Genomic DNA, 17,874 nt, shown 5'->3' with positions numbered 1-17,874 from the left:
CTTTAATCTTTGGAATTCAGTAGAGAGAAGTACTAATCTCAATGAATACACTCCTAAATTCAAGTTTTTTTCTTCAGCTACAGGTAACGTCCCTCCTCTACCACACCAGCAATCTCTTTAGTCAACATAATCTCTTAAGGCCCTAATCAAATGATGGCGTCTAAAAGTGTTCTACATTTGTGCAGAATGGCAATAGCTTCTGTTATATAAACACACATGTGGCTGTTGTAGGAACAGTCATCTTATGGTACATGACAATTGCCGGGTTGATGACAATAATTTTAAAAAATCCATTGAGATTAGCAAGGTATTTAGGAAGGTAAGAGTCTAAAATAACAAATGCAGTATTTTAATAGAAAATTGTACATAGGTTCATAAGCAAAATAACATTCAGGCCAGGGAGAAGTTGTAGATATATCCAAGTGTGGTGATTAAATGTGCCACGTGTCAAACACTACCAGGAAAGCTAAAATAAAAGGGGGCTTATTCTTTATTAATTCCTTCTCTATAAATCAAGTTATGTTTTTAGCAACTATGGAACAAAAACAATGTGCTAGGAATCCAATACAGGTAAAAGAATTACACTAAGTCCTCTAGTAAGTACTGAATCTCAGGTAATTCAACTATTATTTACCAACCACTTATTATATGGCAGGGATTCAGACAGTAAATCATTCAAGAAAAATGAGAAAAAAAAGGAAAGGAAAAAAAGTAAAACTTGGGCAAAGTTAGTAGCCATTTACATATCTTTAGAACATTCTAAGAAAGACTGATTTAAAACATTTATCAAAAAGTACTTGGAAGCTATTCTGTAATAGAAAAATGCTACCAAAATTATGCTTGGAAAAGCACTCAAGATAACCCTAGATGACAGTAAAACATAGCAATCTTTTATAAGCTAAATAAGAACACATTTGAACATGCCAAGAGAAACCTAAGGGAATTAGTAACAAATGAGGCATCAAGTTATTAATGAAGGACAATGTTTAGCTACACAGTAAAGTCAAACAAGTAACAACATGGGCTGAAAACATGCAATAGCCTTATATAGATTTGATCTGAACAGCTCAAACAAAAATTGAAGATGGTTACTCTAGCCCAATGAAAATATCTTTTTGGGTCAGAAAATCCTAACTTCAGTTTTAATGAATGGGGAAGTATTTCTAAGGGCAGGATAGAGCCAGAAAGCACTGAAAAAGATAAAGGATAGAACATGGAACATGGGAAAGGGAAAATACATGTTCAAGAAAATCTTTTTATTGTTTTCTTTTTTGTAAACCCTGTGTCAGGCTGCAAAGCCTACATCTGATGAGAAAATAGCAGGAAGTTAACAGAACTGATATAGCTGGCTACAAAAATATAAAAGAAAAAATATGTTAGCAATATATTTTAATCAACAAAAAAGGGAACAGCTCAAGAGAATTTCTTTCCTCATCAGAAAATGAGAAAATTATGATTTGGATAAGGTCATTTTAAGATACCTTTTAATACAGCAATTTACACAAGTAAAAAGGGATTGAATCTTGGACAAATCAAAAAAGACTTTGTTAAAACGAGAAGCAAGTGAAGTCAGAACACTAACAGATAAATGCTAAACAGTATTCATGACTCTTACATGATGAACTCGGACATGAAGATCAAGCAGGGTAGGTTTGCCAATGTAGAAAATGTCCTATTGTTGTGCAAAATAAATGAGTTCTCCTAAGAAACTGTCTTCATACATATTAGGTAAGAAAAGTAGCTACATCATATAAATTTAATAGTAATAGTTTAACAAATTTAAAATAAACAGAAGTTGACATTTACTGTTTCTCTTCCAGAATAAATTTATTTTTAGACTTTATAAAATTTTGACCTAATTCAGGGCTTTATTTTTAACTTTTATCTATTTATTTTTTATTTATTTTTTAAGTTTACATCCAAGTTAATCAGCATATAGTGCAACAATGATTTCAGGAGTAGATTCCTTAATGCCCCTTTCCCATTTAGCCCATTCCCCCTCCTACAACTCCTCTAGCAACCCTCTGTTTGTTCTCTATATTTAAGAGTCTCTTATGTTTTGTCCCCCTCCCTGTTTTTATATTCTTTTTGCTTCCCTTAGGTTCATCTGTTTTGTATCTTAAAGTCCTCACATGAGTGAAGTCATATGATACTGGTCTTTTTCTAATTTCGCTTAGCATAATACCCTCTATTTCCATCCACATACTTGCGAATGGCAAGATTTCATTCTTTTTGATTGCTGAGTAATACTCCATTGTATATATATACTACATCTTCTTTATTCATCCACCAATGGACATTTGGGCTCTTTCCATACTTTGGCTATTGTTGATAGTGCTACTATAAACATTGGGGTGCATGTGCCCCTTTGAAACAGCACACCCGTATCCCGTGGATAAATACCTAGTAGTGCAATTGCTGGGTTGTAGGGTAGTTCTATTTTCAATTTTCTGAGGAACCTCCATACTGTTTTCCAGAGTGGCTGCACCAGTCTGCATCCCCATCAGAAGTGCAAAAGAGATCCTCTTTCTCTGCATCTTCGCCAACATCTGTTGTTGCCTGAGTTGTTAATGTTAGCCATTCTGACAGGTGTGAGGTGGTACCTCTTCATGGTTTTGATTTGTACTTCCCTGATGATGAGTGATGTTGAGTTTTTCATGTGTCGGTTGGCCATCTGGATGTCTTCTTTGGAAAGGTATCTATTCATGTCTTTCGCCCATTTCTTCACTGGATTATTTGTTTTTTGGGTGTTGAGTTTGATAAGTTCTTTATAGATTTTGGATACTAACCCTTTCTCTACTATATCATTTGCAAATATCTTCTCCCATTCTGTCGGTTCCCTTTTAGTTTGGCTGATTGTTTCCTTTGTTGTGCAGAAGGTTTTTATTTTGATGAGGCCCCAATAGTTCATTTTTGCCTTTGTTTCCCTTGCCTCCAGAGAAGTGTTGAGTAAGACGTTGCTGCAGGCAAGATCAAAGAGGTTTTTGCCTGCTTTCTCCTTGAGGATTTTGATGGCTTCCTGTTTTACATTGAGGTCTTTCATCCATTTTGAGTTTATTTTTGTGTCTGGTGGTCCAGGTTCATTTTTCTGCATGTCGCATCCAGTTTTCCCAGCACCACTTGCTGAAGACACTGTCTTTATTCCGTTGGATGTTCTTGTCTGCTTTGTCAAAGATTAGATGGCCATATGTTTGTGGGTCCATTTTTGGGTTCTCTATTCTGTTCCATTGATCTGTCTTTGTGCCAGTACCATACAGCTTTGTAATACGGCTTTAAGTCCATAATTCAGGGGTTTCTTAAAGTACTTTTGTTATTTACTGATAATGATCAATTGGGTATACCTTTCTGACATATTTGTTTTTTTTTTAAGTAAGCTCCACGCCCAGCATGGAGCCCAATGCGGGGCTTGAATTCATGACTGGGATCGAGACCTGAGTTGAGACCAAGCTGGACACTTAACTGAGTGAGCCACCTAGGCACCCCTTTCTGACATGTTTTAAATTATAATTTAAATTTTTTATTCTTACTTTTTCAAGTATACCATAACTTTCTTCAGAGCAAAGACTATGTTACTACTTATGTTCCTCCACACCAATTAACATGTTTTCCATATAATTAACTTTAAATGTATTTTTCATTATTGTATAGGCTAAAATACCCAGAAAAACTGGGCAAATTAGAAAAAATTGGCATCAATTAAACAGGTGTATAATTTTTTAATCTAAAGACAGTACGTTAGATAAACCCATTTTTTTTAAATTTTTTTTTCAACGTTTATTTATTTTTGGGACAGAGAGAGACAGAGCATGAACGGGGGAGAGGCAGAGAGAGAGGGAGACACAGAATCAGAAACAGGTTCCAGGCTCCGAGCCATCAGCCCAGAGCCTGACGCAGGGCTTGAACTCCCAGACCGCGAGATCGTGACCTGGCTGAAGTCGGACGCTTAACCGACTGCGCCACCCAGGCGCCCCGAGATAAACCCATTTTTATGGTTATGGGCAAAACTCTTACTATTGCTTTAATAATATATATTTTTTCACCAACATATCCTAAGTATTATCATTCCTCCATGAAATAAATATAAAAATGATTAAGGATATGTTTACATTTCTTTTTTTAATTTTTATTTTTTTCCACATTGGTAAATATGTATCTACTGTATTATTCTTTTTTTGAAATTTAAACTCAAGTTATTTAACCTGTATGTAGTATTGGTTTCAGGAGTAGAATTTAGGGATGTAATACCCTTATCTCAACAGTGCCCTCCTTAAGGTCCATCAGCCATTAGTCCATCCCCCATCCACCTTCCCTCCAGCAAACTTTAGTTTGTTCTCTGTATTTAAAAGTCCTTTATGGTTTGCCTCCTCTGTTTTTATCTTATTTTTCCTTCTCTTTTCCTATGTTCATCTGTTTTGTTTCTTAAATTCCACATATCAGTGAAACCATATGGTATTTGTCTTTCTCTGACTGACTTATTTCGCTTAGCATAATACACCTTAGTTCCATCCATGTTGTTGAAAATGGTTACGATTTCATTCTTTTTTATCACAGGATAGTATTCCATTGTACATATATGTATATATCACATCTTCTTTATCCATTTGTCAGCTGATGGACATTTAGGCTATTTCCCTAATTGGCTATTGTTGATAGTGCTGCTATAAACATTGGGGTGCATGTGCTCCTTCAGCATTTTTGCAGCCTTTGGATAAATACCTAGTAGTGCAATTGCTGGGTTGTAGGGTAGTTCTATTTTTAATTTTCTGAGGAACCACCACACTGTTTTCCAGAGTGGACACACCAGTTTGCATTCCCACCAACAGAGCAAAAGGGTTCCCCTTTCTCCTTATCATCACCAACATCTGATGTTACCTGAGTTAATTTTAGCCATTCTGACAGGTGTGAGGTGGTATCTTATTGCAGTTTTGATTTGTATTTCCCTGATGATGAGTGACGTTGAGCACCTTTTCATGTGTCTGCTGGATGTCTGTGTCATCTGGATGTCTTATTTGGAAAAGTGTCGATGCATGTCTTCTGCCCATTTCTTCATTGGATTATTATTTTTTGGTTTATTATTGGTATATTTGGTTTATTATGAATTATTATTCATTGTTTTTTTGGGTGTTGAGATTGATAAATTCTTTATAGATTTTGGATACTAACCCTTTATCCAATATGTCATTTGCAAATATGTTTTCCCATTCCAAACTCGTCCTATGAAGCCAGCATTACCTTGATTCCAAAACCAAAGACCTCACTAAAAAGGAGAATTACAGGTCAATCTTTCTGATAAACCTGGATGCAAAAATTCTCAACAAGATACGAGCAAATCGAATTCAACAGTACATTAAAAGAATTATTCACCATGATCAAGTGGGATTTATTCCTGGGTACTGGGCTGGTTCAATATTTGCCAATCAATCACGATATACCACATTAATAAAAGAAAGGGAAGAACCATTATGACCCTCTCAACAGATGCAGAAAAAACATTTAACAAAATACAGCATCCTTTCTTGATTAAAACCCTCAAGAAATTAAGGACAGGGGTGCCTGGTGGCTCAGTTGGTAAAACGTCTGACTTTGGCTCAGGTCATGATCTCATTGTTTGTGAGTTCAAGTGCCGTGCTGGACTCTGCTGACAGCTCAGAGTCTAGAGCCTGCTTCTGATTCTCTCTCTATCAAAAACAAACAAACAAACAAACAAACAAACATTAAAAAAAAAGACATTAGAGACAGAAGGAACATACCTCAGCATCATAAAAGCCATATATGAAAGACCCACAGTTAATATCATCCTCAATGGAGAAAAATTAAGAGCTTTCCTAAGGTCAGGAACATGACAGGGATGTCCACTCTCACCTGGAAGTCCTAACCTCAACAATCAGACAACAAAAAGAAATAAAACACATACAAATTGGCAAGGAAGAAGTCAAACTTTCACTCTTTGCAGATGATATGATACTCTGTGGAAAACACGAAAGACTCCACCAAAAAATTGCTAGAATGGATACATGAATTTAGCAAAGTCACAGGATATAAAATCAACATACAGAAATTGGTTGCAGTGGGGTGCCTGGGTGGCTCAGTCGATTAAGCCTCTGACTCTTGATTTCAGCTCAGGTCATGATCTCACAGTTCGTGGTATCAAGCCCCACGATGGGCTCTGTGCTGACAGTGCTGAGCCTGCTTGGATTCTCTTTTTCTCTCTCTTTCCCCTGCTTACACTCTCTATCCCTCTCTAAAAATAAACTTAAAAAAAATCGGTTGCATTTCTATACACCAATTATGAAGGAGCAGAAAGAGAAATCAAGGAATTGACCCCATTTACAACTGCACCAGTAACTGTAAGATACCTAGGAAGAAACCTGATCAGAGAGAAAAGACCTGTATGCTGAGAACTACAGAGAGCTTATCAAAGAAACTGAAGAAGACACAAATAAATGGATAAAAATTCCATGCTCATGGACTGGAAGAACAAATATTGTTAAAATGCTGATACTACCCAAAGCAATCTACACATTCAATGCAATCCCTATCAAAATTAACACTAGCATTCTTTGCAGAGCTAGAACAATTCCAAAATTTGTATGGAATCAGAAAAGATCCCAAATAGCTGAATTTAATGTTGAAAAAGAAAACCAAAGCTGGAGGCATCACAATTATTCCAGACTTTAAACTGCATTACAAAGCTGTAATCATCAAGACAGTATGGTACTGGTGCAAAAACAGATACAAAGATCAATGGAACAGAATAGAGATCCCAGAAATGGACCCACAAACGTATGGCCAACTAATCTTCGACAAAGCAGGAAAGAATATCCAATGGTAAAAAGACAGTCTCTTCAGTAAATGGTGCTGGGAAAACTGGACAGCAGAAGAATAAGACTGGACCACTTTCTTACACCATACACAGAAATAAATTCAAAATGGATAAAAGACCTAAATGTAAGCCAGGAAACCATCAAAATACTACGGGAGAAAACAGGGAGCAACTTCTTTGACCTCAGCCGCTGCAACTCCTTACTAGAGATATGCCTCTGGAGACAAGGGAAACAAAAGCAAAAACGAACTACTGGGACCTCATAAAAAGTTTTTTTTTTTAAACTCAAGTACAATTGACATCTATTACATTAGTTGTAGGTATACAAATAGTGATCTAGACCTCTCTATTCATTATGCTGTGCTCACCACAACTGCACTACCATCTATCATCAGACCACATTCTTACAATACCACAGACTATATTCCTTATGTTGTACCTTTTATCCCTGTGACTAATTCATTCGGTAACTGGAAGCCTGTACCTCCCACTCCTCTTCATCCATTCTGCCCATCTCCTCCCCCCTCCCCTCTGGCAACTACCAGCTTGTTCTCTTTATTTATGGGCCTGCTCCTGGGTTTTTTGTTTGATAGTTTGTTTTGGCTTATCTGTTCATTTGCTTTTTGTTTTTTAGATTCCACATATAAGTGAAATCATAGGGTATTTGTCTTTCTCTGACTTATTTCACTTAGCATACCTTCTAGGTCCATCCATGTTGTTGCAAATGGAAAGATCTTATTTTTTGTTATTGCTGAGTTAATTAATATTCCATTGTATATATATACCACATCTTCATCCATTTATTTATCTACACTTAAGTTTCAACATCCTGGCTACTGTAAATAATGCTGCAATAAACAGAGGGGTGTGCATGTATCTTTCTGAATTAGTGTTTTCATTTTCTTTGGGTAAATACCCAGTAATGTGATTACTGGATAATATGGTATCTCTATTTTTCATTTTTTTAGAAACCTCCACACTGTTTTCCATAGTGGCTACACTAATTTGCATTCCCACTAACAGTGCACAAGGGTTCCTTTTTTATCCATATCCTTGCCAACACTTATTATTTCTTGACTTTTTGATTTTAGCCATTCTGACAGGTGTGAGGTGATATCTCATTGTGGTTTTGACTTGCATTTGCTTGATGATTAGTGGTGTTGGCCATCTTTTCATGGGTTTGTTGGCCAAAATGTCTATTCAGGTCCTCTGCTCATTTTTTAACTGGGTTGTATTTTTGGTGTTGAGTTGTGTAAGTTTTTTTTAAGATATTTTGGATATTAACCTCTTACTGGATATATCATTTGCAAATACCTTCTCTCATTCAATAGGTTACCTTTTCATTTTGCTGATGGTTTCCTTTGCTGTTCAAAAGCTTATTTTGGTATTGTCCCAATAATTTATTTATGCTTTTGTTTCCCTTGCCTTAGAAGACATACCTAGAAAAATGTTGCTAAGGCAACAAAAGAGATTACTGCCTATGCTTTCTTCTAGAAGCAAAACTCTTACTATTTAATTACTGCATTATGGCAAAGTTTTTAAACTTAAGCATCCTCTCAAAATTTGCAGATCTTTATTACTAACAATCCTAGAAATCAAGCTCTGTTCTTCAGGTTTCATATATTATGATAATCTAATTTTTAAGAAATCATTGTAATGTAATAATGAAAACTGAGATGTAATATTCTCAATTCATTTCTAAAATCATAAAATGAATACATTTAGCACTTAAATCACTGATGATATGGGATTTTTAAGCAACAAGTCTTTAAGAGGGTAAATCTGGGTCCCAAAAGATTTAGAGCTGCCATCTTGGTGCTAAGATGACAGCCAGACATTTTGTGTGCAACAGGTTTCTTTCTAGTGGCCAGCAACAGGTATTTGTAACAGCTGGAAATCTTGCTGACAGTGCCAAAGTTTCAGGACTGATGAAATCAGGGGATTGAAACAGCTATGGACACTTCACACCCATTGGGATGGCTATTATCACACACACACACACACACACACACACACACACACACACACACACAGAAAATAAGAAGCGTTGAAGAGGATGTGGAAAAATTGGAAGCCCATGTGAACTGCTGGGGGGAAATGTAAAATGACACAGCTGCTATGGAAAATGGTACGGCATTTCCCTCAAAAATTAAATGTAGAATTACTATATGATGTAGCAATTCCCTTTCATGTTCTATGCCCCAAAGAACTTCAAGTAGAAACTTGAAAGATGTTTGTACACCATGTTCAGAGCAACGTTACTGACAATAGTCCAAAGGTGGAAGCAATGCAACTGTCCCATTGATAGATGAATGAACAAACAAAATGTGGTACACACGTGTACATACACACACACACACACACACACACACACACACACACACAGGAATATTATTCGACCTTAAAAAGGGAATTCTGATCCATGCAGCAACATGAATGAATCTTGAACACATTGTGACATTATGCTAAGTGAAGTGAGCCAGTCAAAAAAGGACAACTATTGTATGATTCCACATCTGTGAGGTACTTCAAAGAGTCAAAAAACAGAATGGTGGTTGCCAGGCACTGCAAGGAAGGGGGAATGGGAGTTACTGTTTAATAGGTAAGGAGTTGCAGTGTGGAAAGACGAAAAAGTTCTGCAGATCGATAGCGGTGATGGTTGCACAATATGAGTGAACCTAATGCCACTGAACTGCATACTTAAAAAAGCTCACAATGGTAAATTTTATGTTATGTATATTTTACCACAATAAAAGAATAATGGTGCACCTGGGTGGCACAGTCAGTTGAGCATCCAACTCTTGATTTTGGTTCAGGTCGTGATCCCAGGGTTGCCAAGATTGAGGCCCTGCTCAGGATTCTCCCTCTCTCCCTCTGCCCCTCCCTGCTTGTGCACATGCATTTGCTCTCTAAAAAAAAAAAACAAAAAAAATTAAAAAAAAAAGTAATAATAACTATGGGGGCACCTGGGTGGCACCCAACTCTTGATTTCGGCTCAGGTCATGATCTCACAGTTCATGAGATCAAGCCCCGCATCAGTACTGCTGTCAGTACAGAGCCTGGCTTGGGATTCTCTCTCTCCCTCTCTCTGCCCCTCCCCCGCTGGTGCACGCGCACACGTGCGCTCTCTCTCAAAATAAACAAACATTAAAAACAAACAGTAAAACAGGTACATTCTTTTAAAAAAATAATAATAACTATGGAACATATATACATGATTAAAAAGAGACCATGAGTGCGAGCTCAGTATTTGGGGTAGATGCAACAGGCAGTGGTTTAGGTTTCATTTCCTGAACCAGCTGCCTTGATCAAACCCCTGGTGGGCTATTATTTAGCTGAGGAGGAAGACCAATTTCAGCTTCTTTGCACCTTAAGTTCCCTCATTTCTAATACAAAGATTTTAATACATTTGAAGCATTTAGAATGCCTGGTGTATAAAAACTTGTAGATGAATGTTAGTTTTTATCATCATCAGAGGTGAACTTTTAAAGTTTGATTTTATAAATTGTAGGGTCTGACAAATATTTTGTTCATCCTTTTCTGCCAAACTATGTAATTAGTTAACTGTCCCTAAAGCCCTCTGTCACAAGACTGCCTGTCAGCTGCTCCCTCTGTCAGAAACTCCTGATTATTTGGGGGTAGGACAGTTCTAGGGAACAGAGCCATAATTTATTCATGTTACTAGGCTAGTTCTAGCAACCCAGAGAACAGAAGAGAATAAACTGTAATTTTAAAGACCATGTTTCTGGGTTTGTTGCTGTTGTCTTTTCTAGAGAATATTAATGGTGGTCAGTTTAAACTTTTGATTTTGTGATCTTTTATTTCCACAACAAATTTCACTAATTGTCACTCTAACCTATCTATATGTAATTCTGAAAAAAATCTTCAATCCAGAAGCCGCTGATAGCGTTTTCTTCAGACATTTCATCTCACTTGCCCCTGTGGACAGTTAACTCTCAATCCTTACACTTTCTGGTCCTCTCTGGACCATCGGATGCATCCTTCTTTCTTTTGTGACAGTCCAGGTATTGATATTGACTCTTCCAGCTTTCCAACTGCTTCTTCTTTCTCCCCCATGTTGGTTCTACCTTTGACTGCAAAACACAGGCATCACCCACTGTGGTAACCAGTTTTCTGCACTCCATCCTTCTTCGGACCTAACTAGGGAACAAATGCAATCATGGTTTCATCTATCACTTCTTCTTTGATGACTTCAATCCTCCTCTTCTGAGCCAATACCATAATTCAAGGAGTAGTATGCCAATTTCATAATTTCAGCTCTTTATCTGCCATCTCTCAAAACTGGCATCTGTGCCGATGACTGTTCCCACATCAATTCCCATGAAACATTGGAGGCATCTGTCCATTCTCCTCCTGAAGACTCTATAAGGGTTCCTACACTACAGTGAAATCAGTTTTAGTCCCTTCCTGAAGCCAGATAAGCCACATTAACCCCAAAGCTTTTCTCCTCTGATTTCCATACACTTATTACATAAATGTCAGCCTCTCCTCAACAGTCAACACCTGCTGGCAATCCACTGTATATTTTGTTGCACAGCTGAAAGTTTGTACGTCCAAGTAATTTCCGCCCATTAAGACAGCAACTTCCTCAAAAGAGAAATTATGTCTCAACATTTTATGTTCTACAAATGTTATAGGGTATAGATTTAAGAATTTATATAAAGAATCATTTAAACTAATCAGAATTGAAAGAAGTACGTTATTAAGGCAGAGAGAAAGGAAAAAGAAAGAAAATTCCAATGAAAAGGCAGAAAAATAGAATCTAAGGATAATATGGAGGCAACTTTGGGTCCTGGCTACCTACTGAAGTAGAAAAAAACTATTCAATAGCAACTATTAAAGTTACTATTTATTTAATATTTACCAGGGTTAGTTTCCCTCTTTTCTTACCTAATGGTAAAACAGCCTTAATACTTATAACTTCAGGGAGGCTTTAAAATCCAAATTTTGGCCTGAGAAAATGAGATATTACCTAATGCTAAAAAGTTAAAATTTCATCTGAGACAGATTTCATTGTTAACTAGGGGTAAGTTATTTTTTGAAACTATTTCCATATATGTTATATATGCAATATATAAAAATAGTTTTATATATATGAACGGATATGTAATACATATATGGATGCTTTCTAGTTCACTAAAATAAGTCACATTATTAAAATGACATTTTTATAGGGAAATGTAATTTCTAAAGAAACCCATTTGAGTGAGAAAATTAAATACTTTTCATAAAAAAGGAAAATAGATTTTAGTTTTTATTACATTATAATACACTTGAGTAGATATATCTAACTTGTTTTGGAAAAAAAAATGCTATAATCAATATATAGAACCTTGCTAAATGGCAGGAACTTATAAAATGATGTTTAAGCTGGTTCATTAAAATTGAACAAAATATTTGATCAAAAAAATCAAAAACAATTAAGACTAAACAATGCTGACAAAGAAAATCAGAAGATGAGAAATACCAGATTAGATCTTGCAGTGTAGTATATTTCTTCTGAACTGTCCAAAAAACCATCACTGTCGGGCTGTTTAGCAGAGACCAAGAAACCCAAGTTATTTACACTTAAACTAAAAGCCACAAATTCACAAAGGGAAACTGTCACAAATGAGGTTAGTCCTGCTAATAATTTTATTAAGGCAAATGCCAAGTCAAATAATCTTAAGAAGCTTGTAAAATAGCAATATTGCAACAACTTTGCTTTGTAATACAGTTTTATTAAACTAGTATATAATTTAAATACATGCAATGCCAACTTCAAAAGAGAAACAGGAAACAAACTCAAACTGCCTTAACAAAGTAACTATTAGCATTTATAAACATCATTACTACTTTTTGTTCTTAACCTTCTACATCCTCTACATAAATGTTAGGTTTAAATGTTATAATCATTTTAAGAATTTTTAACATTCCTTTCCTCCATGCTGGTATACTGAATTAGAATAACTCCACTTTGTATACCTTTAGTCAAGTGGGTTCACAAAAGCATTAAATTTAAGAAAGTTTCCATTTCAATCCTTACTACTTATTAATAGTTACTTTCTTCTCAGTATTGAACAGAAAAAAAAAAAAAACATATAATCTGGAGCTCTAGGAAACTAATTTCATTAGGATTGATTTTGTTTTTTTAAGTCTCATTTTTTAAATTCTTCCATAGGATAGTAACATCTCAAATATTTGCAAAACATGTTGTTTCTAAGACTGAATCTAAAAATATATTATCACATATCTAGGAAGGTGTTTATAAAACATTAACAAAAAACAATAATGAAAAGAACATTCATAGAGTTAGCAAGCCTTAAATGAATGACAGACTTGATCTATTATGTATGCCTGGTCTCTCCTGAGTTTTAGTCCCAATAGATTTGACTCTACCCTCATGTTTAGAAAACTGGCTTACACTCTTAAAAGGCTGCCCATAAATTCAGTGAGATGTGTTTTATTGGTCCAACATTTTAATTTAAAATGGTGGCATTTATCCTAACAAATGCGTACACAAAAAGCCCCTCGAAAACTGAAAAACAAAAATAAAAAAAAAAATTAACAGGTCAGCATTAAAAACATTTAATAGGAGAATGGTAAAACTAGTACATTTCTCCTAACATTAAGAATATTCGATCTCAGCAACACAGATTTATTTTTTGTAATTTTAGAATTACTTACCTTTTTATTTCCCCAAATGCTTTTGAAAATATCAAGAACTAGACTTTTTAGTCATTACCAATATCACAAAGACTAATTAAAATATTTATTTTTAGTGTTAACATTCCAAGACTACTCTACTTACAAGTTCATGATGCGGTTCTGTCTCCTTCCTTAAGGGTGGATCAAATTTTACTTGGCCAACTAAAGAAGAAAAGAAGTAAAGCCATGATCTCTTTCTGTATTCTTAAAGACGTAATAATTTTAAAAGTTACTCTATGGCAATACATTTAATTTTACCATGTACCATATAGGGATCAAAACCCAATGTTTTAAATTAAGAATCTGTTGGCTGGAAAAAGTCCAAGAAAGTCTCGGTAGGCTATTTAAAGCTAAATCTGTTAGTCCTAGGCCTCTTCCATAGTAAAAAATAAAATAAAATAAAATAAAAAAATGATTAGCAGAATTATATGTATGTTACAGTCAGGATCTAACCTACTTCACTGTGACCCAGCATTCACTAGAGAGCATCTAACTCAGGATTTAGGTGGGCAGACAGCAATTGAGGCAGACTACTTTTGGAAGCCAGCCTTCAAGTTGGCCTCTAATGATTCCTGCCTCCTAGTGTTCATCAATTTGTGTAGTCCCTTCCCACATCACCAGCATTGGTCTTTGTGATCAAATGAATACGGCAGAGTGATGGTGTATCACTTCCAAGGTAAGGCTTCTATCTTGGGCTCTCTTTTGGACTACTTGCTCTGAAGTCATGTTGTGAACAGCCCTAAGGAGAGTCTAAGTGGCAAGTAACTGAAGCCTCAGTTAATAGTTACGCAACCACAGAAGCAAATCCTCCAGCCCAGCCCAGCCTTCAAATGACTTTAGCCCCAGCTGGTATAACTTCATAACAGATGTGAGCCAGAACCACCCAGCAAAGTTGTCCTGGATTCCTGAGCCTCAGAATATGTATGAGAATAAGTGTTCATTATTTTAAGCTACTCAATTTTGGGGAATTTATTATACAACAATAAATAATACATCACTGTAGCTCAGGTATAAACTACCTAGAGCATATATAAACTGTACTACTTTCACCTTCTTCCTTGGTATTATAATATACTGAATGTTTCATTATCTTTACCTCTAATTTCCATATCTCACTATCATTATCTGCTTTTATCACCAGGGTAAAGCATTCAAAACCACTGAAATAAAAGCAGAGGCACAAACAAAACATTAAAAAGAAGAAACACAATCACAAATATATCACAGTTCAACTAGTAAGAGCTTCAGCCAAAACAGTCCTTCTCAATCAAGGTCAGGAAATGAGTGAAATTTTAAAGTATAATCATTTTTATAATTGCTTTTATTTTAGTTTAGTATGTATGATTTATTGTGAATGTTAATACCAGTTAAAAGAAACCATGAGATTTGAATATTTATCAATAGAAGGGATAAGTGAAAAAGGCTGGGAAACACAGCCCTGTAAGACCTCCAGTTGTATAAGTATGTACATAGTTTACAGCTGTTATGGACCAGATATCAAATTCTGGCCCCTAGAGATGAGTAGGTTCTTCAGTAACGGGTTCCTCACCCCTGTCCACACATGATCACACATCAAAGATCATAAAATAACTTTTAGGTAAGGTATTAAAATATTTTAATATCTGCCTACCTTACCTTGATACAGGCCTATTGAACAGCTCTCACCTGTATTTGTCATCAAACAGCAAAGTTAAATCTGTGTAATAAACTTACATGAGGGCAGTTTGTGCATCTATCTGTCTTGTGTTACTGTCACATGTGAACATACCTGCTTCCCCCCGCCAGAATAATCTGTATATTCTGTATATATATAATCTGTATAATCACTGAGTGCTGGGGAGCAGAGATGTTGTCTTAGACTAACTTTCCTAACAAGGACAAAATCTTAACTGTAGCAGGGCTCCTATACCCCTGTCCTCTGTGGGCAAAGTACTACTCTGTAGTCTGTGGGAATGCATTGCTAGAAGGGGGGGGACGGCGCAGCACAGTCCCTCTGGAGATTTATTCTTCATGCCTGTTCTCTTCAAACTCCCTCAAGTGATGTCAAGCTTCTGCCACAGAATCTTCCAGCTACTGTTCAAATAATTATTGGTCAACCATCCTAGGCTGCAGTGCTATTTACGATGTTCTTCATAATGTGAGAAAATTCTACTTATCTGTAACTAGCTGTCGATTGGTCTTGATCTGTTTCCTCTACCATCTCCTTGAACATATGTCAAGCCAGACACTGTAAATTTCTACTTTAATATCCAGATGAAAACTCCCTTTTAGCTTGAGACAGCTCCACTCCAATGTTCCCACTTGCTGACCCTACACTAGCAATTATGGATCAAAACTAACCCTATTAAGGCAGACAGGAAGAGCCCTGGAATTATTTCCTAAAGCGAGTCTTTGCTTATTGTATTTAATGATATGAAGGCAGAGAGGACTCCTAAAAGGGAAAGAATAACACCCTTTCTGCACAGGAGTCAGTTTTCGTATATATGTTGCTTAAACACCATCTGGTTTAATAAAGAGAAAACCTTCGCTGCATGGAGAGACACCATGTAAATGTGAACATAAAACATTATCAGGAGGAACAACTATATACAATTTTTAAAATAATTTTTCCAAAGCTTGTCTTTATAGACAACAGCATTAACTATTCTATATTCTATCATATCTCACATAAAGTCATAAAACATTCTAAGAAAGCAGATATTAGAACACCGTGAAAGATTTAAAAGCCTCAAGTATCAAACTCACAAATTAACAAAGTGGTGGTTTTAATTCTGTTGCTACCTCAACGAGGGATATGACACCTCTTTTACTGGCAAATGGGGGAGAAGGGACCTGCTCCCACCAAAAGGAGGGCACGTGAGAATCTCAGAAAAACTGGGGTATAGGCATCTAGTTTTAAACAGCATACACATGCATACACAGTTACAAGCTGAGAGTCACAAATATAAATTTGTAAAGAATGATTCAGTAAGAACTGCACTTTGCAATAAAGAGTCTGATAATGTAATTTTTTAAAAGAACTGGATAACAAGATAAAAGGACCTTAAATGAGATTTTCAACAGTACTGAATATATAAAGTTTTCTAAATGAACTACAAAGACATCTCTGATCTCTCCATCTGTATTATCAGAGAAAGGACAAAGACATCTTGTTAAGTATTTTTTTTAATTAAAAAAAATAGGAAATTTTGCTCATATACTAAGGTTGTCATTTTCAGAAAAATACTTTTGGAGGGAAATCAGCAAGTTTAAACCATCTGGCTTCAGATGGAGCTTAAAGGTCACAGAGGCAATTGCTGGCAAACAGAGTACCAAATCCCAGTCCTGGGCTTTCTGTACAATGCACGGTACTTTCTTTCAAGAGTTTCCTCCTTTTTAAGAGTACTTCCAAGTAACGCCAGCACAAAGTTTTTCTAAGAACTTAATATACAGTGTATGGTCCAGCCAAAGTTTCAAAGGAAGTTTACAAAGGACTTGCAGTGTAAAAGCCACACAAGTGTGATGAGGCGGTTTCTGAAACGGAGCAGTGTTTGTGAAAGACCACTGGGCTGGAGGCTGAGGGATCCAGGGCTTGCTGTTGACCTGGAGTTTCCCTCCATCCCACAGGCAAATCTCTTCATCTCTGCATTTCTTTTGTTTTTTTCCTACTAAATGGTGTCTGCCACTACTTATTTATTAGCTTTTCAGACAAAGAGGTGGATTCATCTTGAAGTATGAAATGTATTATTATAATTAGCATTACTAATCTAGCCAAAAATTGGGAACAGTTTCTTTTCAGTAGTTATCTTTAAGTTACCACATAATTTCACTAAAGCCATTTTGGATTTTAGGTCCTTCAGGATAAATCTTTAATTCACAGAAAACTGTTATCACAGTGCCCGATTGCACTAAATTAGTATTCTAAGTCATAGAGAATTAATGCTTCCAAAAAGAAAAATGAAGTTCAGGCACTATTATTGCAGATTCCTGCTGGCAGAGTTCATCACTGATGAGCTGACAGCACCAGATTCCCTGTGAATGAAAGGTCTGTCTCGGTGGGCCCATAACTCGCTCGTGTACATAAGAATTACCCAGAGGGCTGTTTTTATTTTATTTTATTTTTTAATTTTTTTAACGTTTTTATTTATTTTTGAGACAGAGAGAGACAGAGCATGAACAGGGGAGGGTCAGCAAGAGGGAGACACAGAATCTGAAACAGGCTCCAGGCTCTGAGCTGTCAGCACAGAGCCTGATGCGGGGCTTGAACTCACAGACCGCGAGATCATGACCTGAGCCGAAGTCGGCCACTTAACCGACTGAGCTACCCAGGCGCCCCCAGAGGGCTGTTTTTAAAAGACAGATTC

At 36.2% G+C, this 17,874-nt stretch overlaps 1 protein-coding gene across 3 annotated transcripts in view; it reads right to left on the bottom strand.

Annotated features, from left to right (window-relative positions):
• Positions 1 to 17,874, bottom strand: part of MAP4K3 (mitogen-activated protein kinase kinase kinase kinase 3) — a 206,053-nt gene that overhangs the window by 48,265 nt on the left and 139,914 nt on the right. For 2 of the 3 annotated variants that reach the window (XR_006301061.1, XM_043604108.1), the window contains exons 14-15: positions 13,635 to 13,693; positions 12,312 to 12,374 (exon numbers count right to left, since the gene is read on the bottom strand). Coding sequence is in view for 2 of the 3 variants with exons in the window: in XM_043604108.1 (XP_043460043.1) it covers positions 12,312 to 12,374; positions 13,635 to 13,693 (122 nt within the window). In the remaining variant the exon portion in view is untranslated. The remainder of the gene's footprint in view (positions 1 to 12,311; positions 12,375 to 13,634; positions 13,694 to 17,874) is intronic. The other variant, XM_043604109.1, reaches the window with a different exon arrangement.

This window comes from Prionailurus bengalensis, chromosome A3, assembly GCF_016509475.1.
Source record: "Prionailurus bengalensis isolate Pbe53 chromosome A3, Fcat_Pben_1.1_paternal_pri, whole genome shotgun sequence".
In the NCBI taxonomy this organism is placed as follows: Eukaryota; Metazoa; Chordata; class Mammalia; order Carnivora; family Felidae; genus Prionailurus; species Prionailurus bengalensis.
The sequence above is the reverse complement of the archived record's forward strand: the minus strand, read 5'-3'. Positions and strand labels throughout refer to the sequence as shown.